General features: G+C 45.1%; 1 protein-coding gene across 1 annotated transcript in view; it reads right to left on the reverse strand.

Annotated features, from left to right (window-relative positions):
- Nucleotides 1–800: 800 nt before the first annotated feature.
- NIBAN1 (niban apoptosis regulator 1) overlaps nucleotides 801–12,856 on the reverse strand; it is a 156,859-nt gene continuing 144,803 nt past the window's right edge. The window contains exons 12-14 of the mRNA XM_047705130.1: nucleotides 11,650–11,757; nucleotides 7,217–7,328; nucleotides 801–5,577 (exon numbers count right to left, since the gene is read on the reverse strand). Of these exons, the coding sequence (XP_047561086.1) occupies nucleotides 4,433–5,577; nucleotides 7,217–7,328; nucleotides 11,650–11,757 (1,365 nt within the window). The 3' untranslated portion in view covers nucleotides 801–4,432. The remainder of the gene's footprint in view (nucleotides 5,578–7,216; nucleotides 7,329–11,649; nucleotides 11,758–12,856) is intronic.

The following is a 12,856-nucleotide window of genomic DNA, read 5'->3' on the forward strand; positions in this document are numbered from 1 at the left end:
TGGCCTTTCCAATGGGAATTGGTACCCCCAATTCCATTCTGATCCTTGGCCCTAAATAGAAGTTCTAGAGGAGCCACTCTAGGAATGATTCTTGCATGTTGGGAGATTGGTATGGAAGGAGACGGAGTGGTAGAGTCTTTGCCACACCCAGTGTCCCCATCCCTGCTAGGCTTGATTTCTCCAATGTTCCTTCCTTTCCTGGCTGGAGCTGTTGGCTTAGGAAGAGTTCAAACTGTTATAGACAAGTTGCATGCCAAACAAGTTAGCAAATACCCTGGCCTTGTCTACCATGAGAATTTGAGTTTGCCGATGTCAAGGACCATATCCACCTTATTCACCTCTGCTTCTCCAGTACCCACTAGAGTACCTGCATATAATAGATAGGCAATCATTATTTTTTGGATGAATGAATTCACAGAGGAATGAACAACTGTGGCTATTGGTGAGTAATATTGTTTTTATTTATGATCATAGAAAGAAGGAATGTTTTGCTTAGTGTTACCCATTGAAGATAAACTTGTTTAAAAAGTAGTTCAATTATGCCAAGAGTAATTGCCCATAAATATAGACATATTCCAATTCTTAGAGAATTAAGCATAATTTTCAAAGCATAATCACATCTGACAATTAAGTGACTTCTCTGTGGACTCCCTTCTGACAAAAGAAAATTGAAAGTTCCATAGTGCAACAACAGTGACTCACCTTTCTATCTGAGGGCCGTTCCTCCCAGCTCAAGTATGACATTGGCTTGAAAGATGAAACCACCCCCATTCTAAATAAATATGACATTTGGACAACTCTTCAAGGATGAACATTTTATTGGAATATAGGCACTTGGCAGAGTAAATATGTGGTTACAAAGTGCTTTAAGTCTATTTGCTTTATATAGTGACCAGAAAAAACCATCCACAGGGTAGATTTTTTTTCTTGAAGTTCCAGACTTCAGAAGGCAAGTCCCCAAACCCGCTTACTTATACTAAAGTACTACACATATAGCCAACTTTTTTACCTAGTGAACCTGATTGTTTTAGTCAGTGATGTCCTTCCCTTCCCCAGATTAAAACTGCTACGGAGCATACAGCACCTAGCACTTTTGATAAAGAGTGAAATTCACTCATCTGGCAGAACTGTGAAACCCTTGGAAATCACAGACTCCAGTCTGGAGGGTTACAAAACCAGACTCGAGAAACTTTGCAATAAAATGTAGAAGATCAGGCCCAGGGACCTGCAGTTTTTCACAGGCAGACTCTTTATAAAAGCTTTTGGACAGATTGGAATCTTACCCTTGTGGTGTCCAAAATACTTTTTTTTTTTTTTTAAGTTTTTTCTGTGGGATTCAAAGCACCACTATCTCCACTCTAAGCTGCAAAGGAAAAAAAAAAATGACAAGATAATTTTTTTTCAAGGCAAATATTCTCTTTGTTAAAGGTCAATAGTAACATGACTCGTTTGAAGTCATGGAATTTTTCCCAAAAACCATGTCCTGAGGCTTTATGCATTTCTAATGGATTTGCCTGGAGGAGAGATTCCCCAGAGCAGCCGCAGGAGATCTGCATGCTGATCAATTAAATTATAATAACCTTGCTCTAACCTGGAAGCCACTGAAGCAACATATACAAGTCTATTTAAAATGAGACAAACTCATAGTAATGTGAAGTTACTTCATTCAGCATGTTAAAACAAATAAGAAATATTTTTAATGAACTTTATTTTCCTGTTCCATCTTTAGATGGCACAATCATCCCACTTAGTCTAGTGAACTTGTCTTTTGTGAAATACATACAGAAAAATTCTTTGTGTTCTCAAGTATGTCCTACCATGTAGTGCCCAGTGCCCTCTGGTCCACGGGATGGGTAAAGGGAGGGCACTGACAGTCATCCATCCAATGCAGATCTGCTTTCTTTCAGGGTTGGAAAAATTTCTTAATTTTCCAAGGGGTCCGAGAAGCCCTGAGGGGAGCAAAGGAAGGAACCTGGGAAGGTCCAGCATGGGCTGCAGCAAGGCTGGGACCTCCTTGCTCGCTGACATTCTCCTGAAGAGAAGGGCAGTCCTTGGTGAGGCTGCGCGCTCCTCCTTTGGCTCCCAGACTTCCTGGGCAACGCATCTGATCATCTGGCTGTCTGCCTCTTGGACTTTGGACTTGACCTAAGGGAAGGCTCCCCAAGGGCAGAAAGCCCAATTAAAAATGTCTCCCTGCCTGACAGCAAGCCCCAAATAGCCCCAGCACAGTAGCATAGGGGGGTAAGCAGGTCTCACGTGTCTTGAGCAGCTCGACACCAGCTGGTTCTTGTGCAAGGCACTAGGGACATGAAAATGACTTGAGAAGGCAGGGAGCCATTACTCAAGGCTGTGTATCTCTAGCAGGATTAATAAACCCCAGTCTCTGTCCTTGAAGAGAGAAGCCCCAGAAGAGATGGGAAGTAGACACAATTTCAGTACTTTGAGCTCAGTGCAAGGGTAAGAGTGAGCACTGGGTACTGCAGGGACCAGGGAGGAGGGGTCTCTACCTTCTTTCTTTCTAAGGAGACCCTTCATAGATGTGATTCAATATGAGACTATAATGATACTGATTATTATTCATCCTTTATCACCTAGAAATTCCTTTTTTTTTTTTTTAAGATTTATTTGTTTATTTATCTGACACAGAGAGAGAGCGATCACAAGTAGGCAGAGCAGTAGACAGAGAGAGAGGGGGAAGCAGGCTCCCCGCCAAGCAGAGATCCCAATGTGGGGCTCGATCCCAGGACCCTGAGATCGTGACCTAAGCTGAAGGCAGAGGCTTAACCCACTGAGCCACCCAGGTGCTCCTATCACCTAGAAATTCTTCATGGGGAGTTGGACAGAGGAAGATTTAAATTCCTGCTGGAAGAGTTAAACTGTGGGGAAAATTCTCTAAACAGCTGATAAAACTTGCTGAGGATGATCAAAACAAGCTTTTAGGACAGTATGTTGGGATCTGATATTAAAATTTGTGGAAGGAAATGTCAAGAGGTACCACCGGGGACTAAACTTCTAGGAAATGATACAGTATTTTTTGGAAGGATAACAGAACACAGCTTTTTAATCTTCTACAAGTAAGTTCTCTAACATTAACATTTCTAGGTCACTATCCATTGAGGAGATGTATTTGTGTCTATTTCCATGGAAGTGTAAATTCCAGGAGAGAGGACCAGAGTCTTTTTCACTACAGTATCTGTAGCACCTGGAACATCATAGGGGCTCAGTTAACTTACTGAATGACCAAACAAATGATTTCCACTTTTGGTGACATCTTTGAAACTTGATTGGAACTTGACGATGTACATCTGGGCTTTTCATTTTCTTCTGTCTTCCTTCCTTTCTCTCTTCCTTCCTTCCTTTCTTTCTTCCTCTTTTTTTCCTCTTTCTTTCTTTACCATTTATTCACTTTATTCCCCTTCTGGGAATGAATCAGGACCATTTCAACGGATAGACAAATTTGTCATGGTTTGAAAATTGGCCTATTTTTCCCTTTAAATTCCTGTAGGTCTTTTAATTTAGGACAGACAAAGCACTTTATCTTTTTTTCTCCTCCTCTTCCTCCTCTCCCTCCTTCTCCTCCTCCCCTTATCCTTCTTCGCTGTTGTTGTTGCTGTTGTCACTATGCCCAGCACAGCCCGTGGCATACAGCAGGTACTCGAATAATGCTTGTTTAACCTGTAGTCTTTTACACTCAACCATTAGCTAAGGCCTGTCCGCCCAGTCGAAGACTAGTCTGGAATGCTTTCAGGCTTAAACACGCCAAGGAAATTTCCTTGCCACATCTGAATTTCCCCAAAAGGTGATTAATTAATAAGAATCAACGTGATTAATTAACAAGAAATTGATAGCAGAATTAGTAACAGGCTCAGACAGCCCCACAGACCACAACCTTCCTCCACTGTTGCTCCGCTTTCCCAGGGCTGTCTCGGGCATAATCTCTCAGGCGCTGCCCTTCTTTTCCAGCGACCCCTGCCCGCAGTCTGGCTGTGGATGGATGCTGAGCCAGCGAGGTTGCTAGTGGTTGGTGAAGCCGGATTTCCAATACACCTTTGCATTCCTCCCCAAAATTAAAAAGCCTCGAAGTACATTAGAGGAAAACGTGCAGTGTATTGGAAACTGTGCACCTACTGTTTTCTTCGTCTTCGCTGGAATGCCACTGCCTCGCTCCGACACCCTCAGCTGCCTCTCACCCCAAACACGTCCCACCAAAATGCTGAAGCTGTAAATCACTGTAGAGCAGTTCAGTTCACAAAGGTCTGCCTCAGTGTGCATGGCCTGTGTGCACTTCCTCTGGTTTCATTACACATGTTAAGGAAGTACTTAAAAATTTTTTTTTTTCGGTAACAGCTTGTGTGCAACCCCTAAGCATACCCATACCTATTAACCTTTGGCTGAGTTTGTGCAAAGAAATACTTATGCCAAATTGTCCCTTTCACTCTTCGGAGGGCTGCCCTAGGGTACTCTCCCCCGCCTCTTGTGAACCGAGCAGATCGAAGTTTGGAGCATTCTCCACTACCCACTGGCACTCGTGAACACCAGCAGGCTTAACCTTCTCTGTATCCGTACCAGCAGCGGTAGTCTGGGCCAGGCTGCTGGTCCCTCCCAGGGCTTCTTCCGCTGAACCCTGGCTCTCATGGAGGCAGGTGTGGTGAGCACTGGAAATGCAACCTTCTTGTGGCCTGGCCTCACCCTCCACCATGGCCTTGACCCCTTCTCCTTCCTGGGCATCCGGTCTGGAAGCCCCCGCTGTGAGCTCCCTCTCAGTGGGCTTCCTAGCCTCTGCTTGCTGCTCTGGGCGGCCTGCGCTGCTGGCACCCTCGGTGAGCCCTTCACAGGCCAACTGAGCCCCCAGCAACCCTCCCAACTCCACCCTGCCAGCCTCTGCCTCCGCCTCCGGAGGGGGATAATGGGCCTCCCTCTCACTGATTTCGCTCCCTTCACAGGTGTCTTGACTGGAGGCAGCTGCTTGATCGGCCTCCGTGTCGATCTGGGTTGTTTCCCCTAATTTTTCAATTTCTGGGGGAGCACGGGTCTCTTCATGGGAAGCATTCTCAATCTCGAGGGTGGCCGATTCCACTGGCACTTCAATGGTCACCGTCAACAAATTTCTGAGCTCCTTTAAGGAGCCCAAGTCAGAGCTGGCTTCTGGCTTTTTGTGGGTGGGTTCTCCGTCCTCAGGAGACCCTCCAAACTCCAGCTCTGACGAGGATGTGCCCAGGGCTCCTTCCGTGTCCTCTGTAGTCACAAGAGCCACAACAGGGTCATCTGTACTTGGAGTCCCCTGTCTGGTGCCATCGGGGGGAGGGGTGGGGACAGGGAAGGACAGACTTTCTCCTTTGGCCAACGGACTAGGGACCCCAGGCTGCTTCTTCTCCCCTGACTCTTGGAACACTTCGTTACTCAGTGTCTCGCTCTGTGAAACTCCTGGCAGAATGGCCGAGGCTCTCCTGGCAGGGCTGGCCTGGTTTGACCCTGAGGGGGTTTTCAGATCAGTTAAGCTGGACACACTTTCACTGGGCAAGGCCATGTTGTCTTCAAATAAGTTGTGTTTCTTCAGGAGAGCAGCTTCCTTTATCACTGGGAGAAACCAGAAAACAGAACATGACATTGACCCTCTGCCCCGGCCACCCGCACTTTCCGATGTTATCCAGAAGCCAAACTCCCTTCCCAGCTTTTTCTGACTACCCACATTTCTCAATGTCAAATTCCAGCTGATACCCCCCCGCCCCCCACCATCTTCCCGGTCTCCTTCCTTCATGACCAAAGCCCACAAACTCGTTTTCTACTCTGGACCTCTGCCATGTTCATTCATTCACTCCTTCCCTCATTCGTGGGTGCAAACTGGGCAACCGCTATGGGACAGGCTCTGAGAATCCAAAGATGAATAAAATAGGGCTTTTGCTTTCAAGGAGCTCGCAACCTTGAATAGTATTGTCTGTATCAGCCACAGAGGCCCCGCTGCAGGGGCAGGCCTACATCTCTCTGCTGCTTCTCGTAGTCCCGTCTTGAATGTGTGCTGGGTACTCAGTACCAAGCATGCAGAGAGAGCCTTGTTGACCTGTAGTGTCTAGAATGAAGACCTACGTGCTTCTAGCTCAGTCTCAGAAAACTTGAGAGGACTCAAGACAACAATGACAATGATAGCAGCCGACATTTTTGACCACAGGCCTCCACGATAGCTGTGCAGGCTGTGTGGTGCCCAATGGTATCATATCCAAGGGGGCGCCCCCTCACGTCAGAGAGAGCATAGATCTGTGTATTCGGCAGAAATTTCTGGAAACAAGCAATAGAACATCCTACTCTGATAAAATTGGTATATCACAGCAATGTTTTTGGACGGACCACAGTCAGGTGTCTGGAGAAAGGGAGCCTTTTCCTAACTGGCGGAAAGGTGCCATGATGGAATGGCAGTGGGTTTGAGGGAACCCTTCCTGTCAGACGCTGGGCTGACGTCTTTACATTTCTCATCTCGTTGGATTAGCTACTGGGGCTCATGCTTTGCCTGTTTTCTTTGTGGAGGGTTTTTGGTGATCCTAACACCTTCGCCATGGAGACCAGACACGTTTCAGGCCTACGGTTTTGGGGAACAGCCCTGTCCAGCATATTTCTACCAAAGTTGTCCTGTCCGTGGTCCTATCACAAGCAAGACCTAACTCCACAGGACAGGGGGTGCTGGAGTCCCAACAAGGTTCACAGAGAACTGTGTTGGCGCCCTGTATCTGCTTCTGTCCAGCTGACAGGACGTGAAGAATGTGCTGAGGAGGCAGCTGGCAACCCGTGCTCCTGGAGTCACCTCCTCCTGCCCCAGGGAGGGGTTGGGAGTCTATGGCTAAAAGCACCTGTTTTCCTTTGTTCTGTCTGGAGCAGCTGGAGGAAGACAGCTGCTCATGAGAGAGTCCAGCCTTAATCTCCACAAACCTCAGTTTTCTGTGAAAAATGAAGCTTAAAATTTGTGTCTCCCAGAGTTCTTATTTGTAATTCAAAGGAATAATACTGAATAAGCCAACATAGCCTATGTCAGATCATGACTCTCGGTCAAGGCTGGTGTCCCCCTCTTTTTCCTCTCCTTTCTTCTCTGTCTTCCCAAGAAACCAGTAGCGATTTCCTATTCCCCTTTCACACCTGTTGAGAAACATAGCTGGCCTCCCTGGGTCCCCTTGAAGGGGTCCTCCCTTGTATCTGCTGTTCCCTCCAGGACCAAGGAAGTCTTCCTCACCTTTCAGAGTTTCATCAAGGAGGCTCTGATGTAAAATCTCCTCATAGACATTTTCCACATGAATCATATTGGTGTGATCTGCAAAAATGAACTGCTCGAATTTCTGGAGCTCCTGGAGGGTGAGAGAGAGGAAGACAGAGGACAAGGCATGCGACGCCAGTTTGTAGAGGAGGTACAGGGAGCATGAATCACCCTCAAGATCCCTCCCTTGGAGTGTGGGGCACTCAGTCACTGGTCAGCCCCTTCCCTCTCCCCAACCACCAAGGCTCGATGTCCCGTATTGTGCACACACTCTGTACTTCAGGGGTGTAGATGATACAGATTTTAATCATCTCAAGGCCCTGTCTCTGAGCCCGTGGGTCTCAAGGCCTCCTTTTTTTCCATCACAATCCAAATGTTTCCTTCTTCCTTTTTTCCCCCCTTTAAACTCCAATAGTACTCTACCAAGGTATAAGTTACACACAGTAAAATACACATTTTACAAGTACATCTCAGTGGTTTTAGGTGTATAACTATACCCGTGGAACCACAACCCAGATCAAGATAGAGATTATTTCCAGCACCCTGTGCCTTTTTCCAGTCTACACCCCCAACAAGAGATAAGCACCACTCTGATATCTGCCACAACAGATTTGTCTTTCTAATTTTTTTTTTTTTTTAGATTGAGAAAGAACACATGTGGTAGGGGAAGGGGTGGAGGGGGAGGGAGAGAATCTGAAGCAGGCTCCATGCCCAGCACTGAGCCGGACACCGGGCTCCATCTCCCAACCCTGAGATCACAACCGGAGCCAAAGACAGACAGTTAACTGACTGAGCCACCCTGGTGTCCCTAGTTTTTCTAATTTTTGAAGTTTATGTAAATTGAATCACATATTCTTGTGTGTTTGGTTTTGAGATTCATCCGTGTTGCCACGTGTATCAGTAACTCGTTCCCTTTTGTTGATAAAAGGCATTCATTATATGGATAAACTACAATTGTTCAGCTATCCTCCTATTGATGGTGTTCAAATTTGTTCATTTTTGAGATGTTATGAATATAATTGCTTTAAACATTCCTGTGCATGATTTTTTTGGATTTAAGGACTTTTTTTTTTTAATCTTTGTTGTATACCTAGAAGTGAAATTGCTGGGTCCTGGACTAGATGTCTGTTTAACTGTATTAGAAGGGGACCCTTTCCGGGTATGGAGACTCCCATTAAGAACTCTTCAGGAACATTCTTCTCTTTCCTGCCAGCTGGCCCTGACAGTCACTTATTCTCTTCAAGGCAACCCAGGCCAGGTGTGTTATCCTTTAACAACCCCCCCACGCCCCCTCCCGCTCTCCAAGGGTTTCCAGATGGCTTGGGGTCAAGGGAGGGATCAGACTGTACCAAATCACATTCCAGTTATCGGTATGAGGACAGAGAAGGGATCAAGATGTACCAAATCACATGCCAGTGATTAACTCAAAAATCCTTATAGCTAATGGTGCTCAAAGGGCCCCAGTGGCCAGGGCCTTAGCAGAGGGCTTTGAGGCCTTTTGGCTGAAGGGACAGGATTTTCAGCAGGAGATCAGAAGTCACCAAATGTAGACAACTCAGTGCTAGGACTTGGGGGCCCTGGCCCAGATCGCAACAGGCCATAATGGGGTCCCTTTAGATCTATTCTAGAGCAAAGCCAAAGGATCGAAAAGATGTGAGCTTCCCATCGGCTATGGCTGTGCTCATCCCTGCTTGCCCGCTGCTGTAGGCTACGAACTCCCACCAGCAGGGACGCTGGCCTGAATCTTATCTGATACATAGTCAATACATGTTTGACAAGTAGACCTTTAAAATTTCAAACAGTTGGAGCCGCCTGGGTGACGCAGTCGGTAAGCTTCCAACTCTTGGTTTTGGCTCAGGTCCTGATCTCAGGGTCGTGAGCTTGAGTCCTGAGTCTGGCTCCCACTCAACTCGGAGTCCACTTGAGATTCTCTCTCTCTCTCTCTCTCTCTCTCTGCCTCTCCCCTCTGCTTGCAACTCTCTCTCTCTCTCTAAAATAAATAAATAAATCTTTTAAAAAATTTTCCAGCAGCTAAGTAAGCGTGTGGAAAGGAACAATTTTCTAGGGATGTTTATACTGCTGTGACATGTCCAGCTTTATAACATAGGTCCTCTATATCAACTGATTGAACTGTGACATATGTTTAATTCCTTGGAGCAATTTAATTGGAATCCCTAACGGCAGGTCTTGGGGTATCTGAATTTTTTTCCTTTTTCTTTTCTTTTCTTTTTTTACAGCTCCCCAGGCAATTTCAATGTACACACTGGACTGAGTAATACAGATCTAGGAAGCTGTGATTTAAAGAACCAAGGAAAACATATGTTAGTAAAATAAAGAATCCTTCAGTGCAGCAGATAGTCCCCTAGTTACTACCCATTCTGTAAATCCAGATTTTAAGAAATCTCTTGGCACTGAAATCATATCCTTCATTACTGAAAACTTGGGGTCTCAGTTTCTTTGGAAACCAATCTCTCTTGATTAAAAAATCACAAGAGCACATTACAGATTGGGTACAACTTTGTTGATGCTCGGAAAAAGGGAACAGACAAGAAAGGGACTTTCTTTGCCTTTTTCCTCTTCTGGGAGAAGGTGGCTCTGAGGCCTTTGGGATTGAAAAACACCCTAAGGAGAATGTCCGTGAGCAGACACATCCAGAGGCAGACTAAGTCATCCTTTGGGTGGCTAAACTTTTCCTTCCACACATGGCCAAAGGACCATCGTATAGACAGATTCTTTATTCCTGTGGTTTGATCAAACTCCCAGAAATAAATGCCAGGTACTAGATATGCCAAGATTCTAAAGAAAAAAGCATTTCTAGGGGCGCCTGGGTGGCTCAGTGGGTTAAGCCGCTGCCTTCGGCTCAGGTCATGATCCCAGGTCCTGGGTTCGAGCCCCACATCGGGCTTTCTGCTCAGCAGGGAGCCTGCTTCCTCCTCTCTCTCTGCCTGCCTCTCTGCCTACTTGTGATTTCTCTCTGTCCTATAAATAAATAAAATCTTTAAAAAAAAAAAAAAGCATTTCTAGAATATAAAAATAACCAAAGAAATTTCTGCAATAAAAGAACTTATTCAAAGGATTTTAATGTTCCAATTCTTGGAGACCCTCTACACTGCCCAAAAGTCCTTTTTTTTTTTTTTTTGTGGAAATTTAAATTTTATTTTTTATAAACATATATTTTTATCCCCAGGGGTACAGGTCTGCGAATCGCCAGGTTTACACACTTCACAGCACTCACCATAGCACATACCCTCCCCAATATCCATAACCCCACCCTCCCTCTCCCAACCCCCCTCCCTCAAAAGTCCTTTTTAAATTCTAATAAGTTCTTTATGATTTGCTCCAAGAGGAAGAAGGCATTAAAAATATCCAGGCTCATAGATCATTTCTGAAATATAGAAATAGTAATAGTAGTAGTATATACCATTCGCTGAGTGCACACCATGCTATCAGCGAGTGTGAGCTCAGTTCCAACTCTGGTGGTTACCAGCTCCATGACTTTGGGCCCATTACTTAATCCTCAAGTTTCTCCATTTGTACAATGAGGATATAAATAGTACTTCCTCATAGAGTTGTCATGAGATTATTGAGATAATCTACACAAAGTGTTTAACATGGTGTCTAACACATGGTCAGCACTCATCAAATATTAATAATTTACTCTCCTCAATCTTAAAGGTACTGAGAAATATATCATCTTCATTTTCAAGAAGATGGAATCTGGTTGAAGAAAGAGGAAAAGTGATTTGTCCAAGTCCCCAGAGTCAATACATGCAGGAGCCAGGACTTGAACCCAGGACTTGAAACTGCCTCCACAGGTGGCTCACCCATGGTGCTGCTCTGCAGATCAAGTCACACTTTCATAATCACAGCTGTCACTGGTAGCAGCTTTAAATGGTTTCCATTTCATTGGCTCCACCAAACAAACATTAAAAAAATATCCTTCTATAATTGTGTTACTTAAGGTCTTTTCCTGGATGTAGTGGTCGAGTTTCAGAGGACACGTGGTATCCAATAGTCATACTATGATGAGGAGCACCTGGTGTCCTCAGGGGCTCTATGACAACCCTTCGTTTGGCTCAAAGTCAGATCATTACCTTTGAGAGTCTGTCTAGTCCAGGGGTTGGCCAATAAGCAGCTGTTTGCTTTTATAAATAAAGTTTTATTGGAACACAGAAGTGCCCATTGTTAACGTACTGCCTGTGTCTGCTCTTGCGCTTAGCAGAGCTGAGTAGTTGCAACAAAACCGGTATGACCCACGAAGCCTCAAATCTTTACTATCTGGCCATGTGCCGAAAAAATGTGCCGACCCCACCCTGGTCTAGTCTACTGTTTGCAAGCACATCCTAGCAAAAGACCGTGCTCGGACTTCACAGCAAAAAAAGCCGGCTTTTTGGAGTAATCCATCCTCTTACTGGTTTGCACGTGGATGCCAGTGCCTTCTGCACGGTGGGAAGTGTGATTTGAACCAGTGCCTCTTGAAATATCGTCTTCCGGATGGTGCTGCTGTCATAATCATATTGCTGTCAATACAGAGACGGAAACATATGCTGAATAGCAACATTGCAATCTGTTAACTTTTGCTTAAACAAAAACTCAGTCACTCACTTGTCTCCCTTTTCCCCCTATTTCTGAGGCCCCTGACGGTGTTTCCAAGGTCTCAATTCTCTCCTACTTTGGGTGGAGCGTATGACTATTAAAGACCCATCTTACCCTCCCTTTTATAGATAGGGAAACTGAGGCAAGATCAAAACAGTAACTTCTGCATTATAAAGAAGTTGGGGAGAGAAATGGCGGGTGAATTTGTATGTCATCACCCCTGTCCTGGGTGGGTCTGTAGGAGCCGAGATCATCTACTTCTTTCACTTTACATCCAAAAAGCAGGATGAGTGGGTTGTAATGATTTCCACAAAGAAAGGGAGGGCCTGGCTCATAGCTACTTTAACATTGCAGCATGTTAACCGAGGAAGTTTAGCATACTAAACTTCAAACCTAGAAACCAGAGTTTGGTTTTAGATGACACTTTAAAAGGGTCACAGATACAATGGAACACAGTCACAGGCATGTGAGCAGAATGGTCAGGCCAAATATGGAATAGTTAATGAGACAAAGGCATTTATACTGGAGTTGATAACTTTGGACAAAAATTATAGCTCTATTCAAACAACCAAAGGCACTGTGTGGGAGAGGGACATGAACAGAGAGAACAGAACTAGAATCACCAGTGGTGACAGCTTTGGGTTCACATTAGGAAGCATGTTCTTGCAACTCAAAGTGTCCAGAGAAGAAATGAACTATCCAGGGACATATAAAGTTTCCTGACACTGGAAGTGAAATTGACATTGATACTATCTTTTCTTTCCAATTGCAAGTTCATTATTACTTGTGTTCCCATAATAAATATTGCTTTTCTTATTTTTAAAAAAGCTTTCATTTATTTATTTGTCAGAGAAAGAGAGCTAGAGAGAGCACAAGCAGGGAGAGCAGCGGGCAGAGGGAGAAGCAGGCTTCCTGTGAGCAAGGAACCTGATGTGGGATTCGAATCCAGGACCCTGGGATCATGACCTGAGCCAAAGGAAAACGCTTAACCAACTGAGGCATCCCATAAATATTGCTTTTAAT

Source organism: Lutra lutra, chromosome 15 (genome assembly GCF_902655055.1).
Source record: "Lutra lutra chromosome 15, mLutLut1.2, whole genome shotgun sequence".
Classification (NCBI taxonomy): Eukaryota; Metazoa; Chordata; class Mammalia; order Carnivora; family Mustelidae; genus Lutra; species Lutra lutra.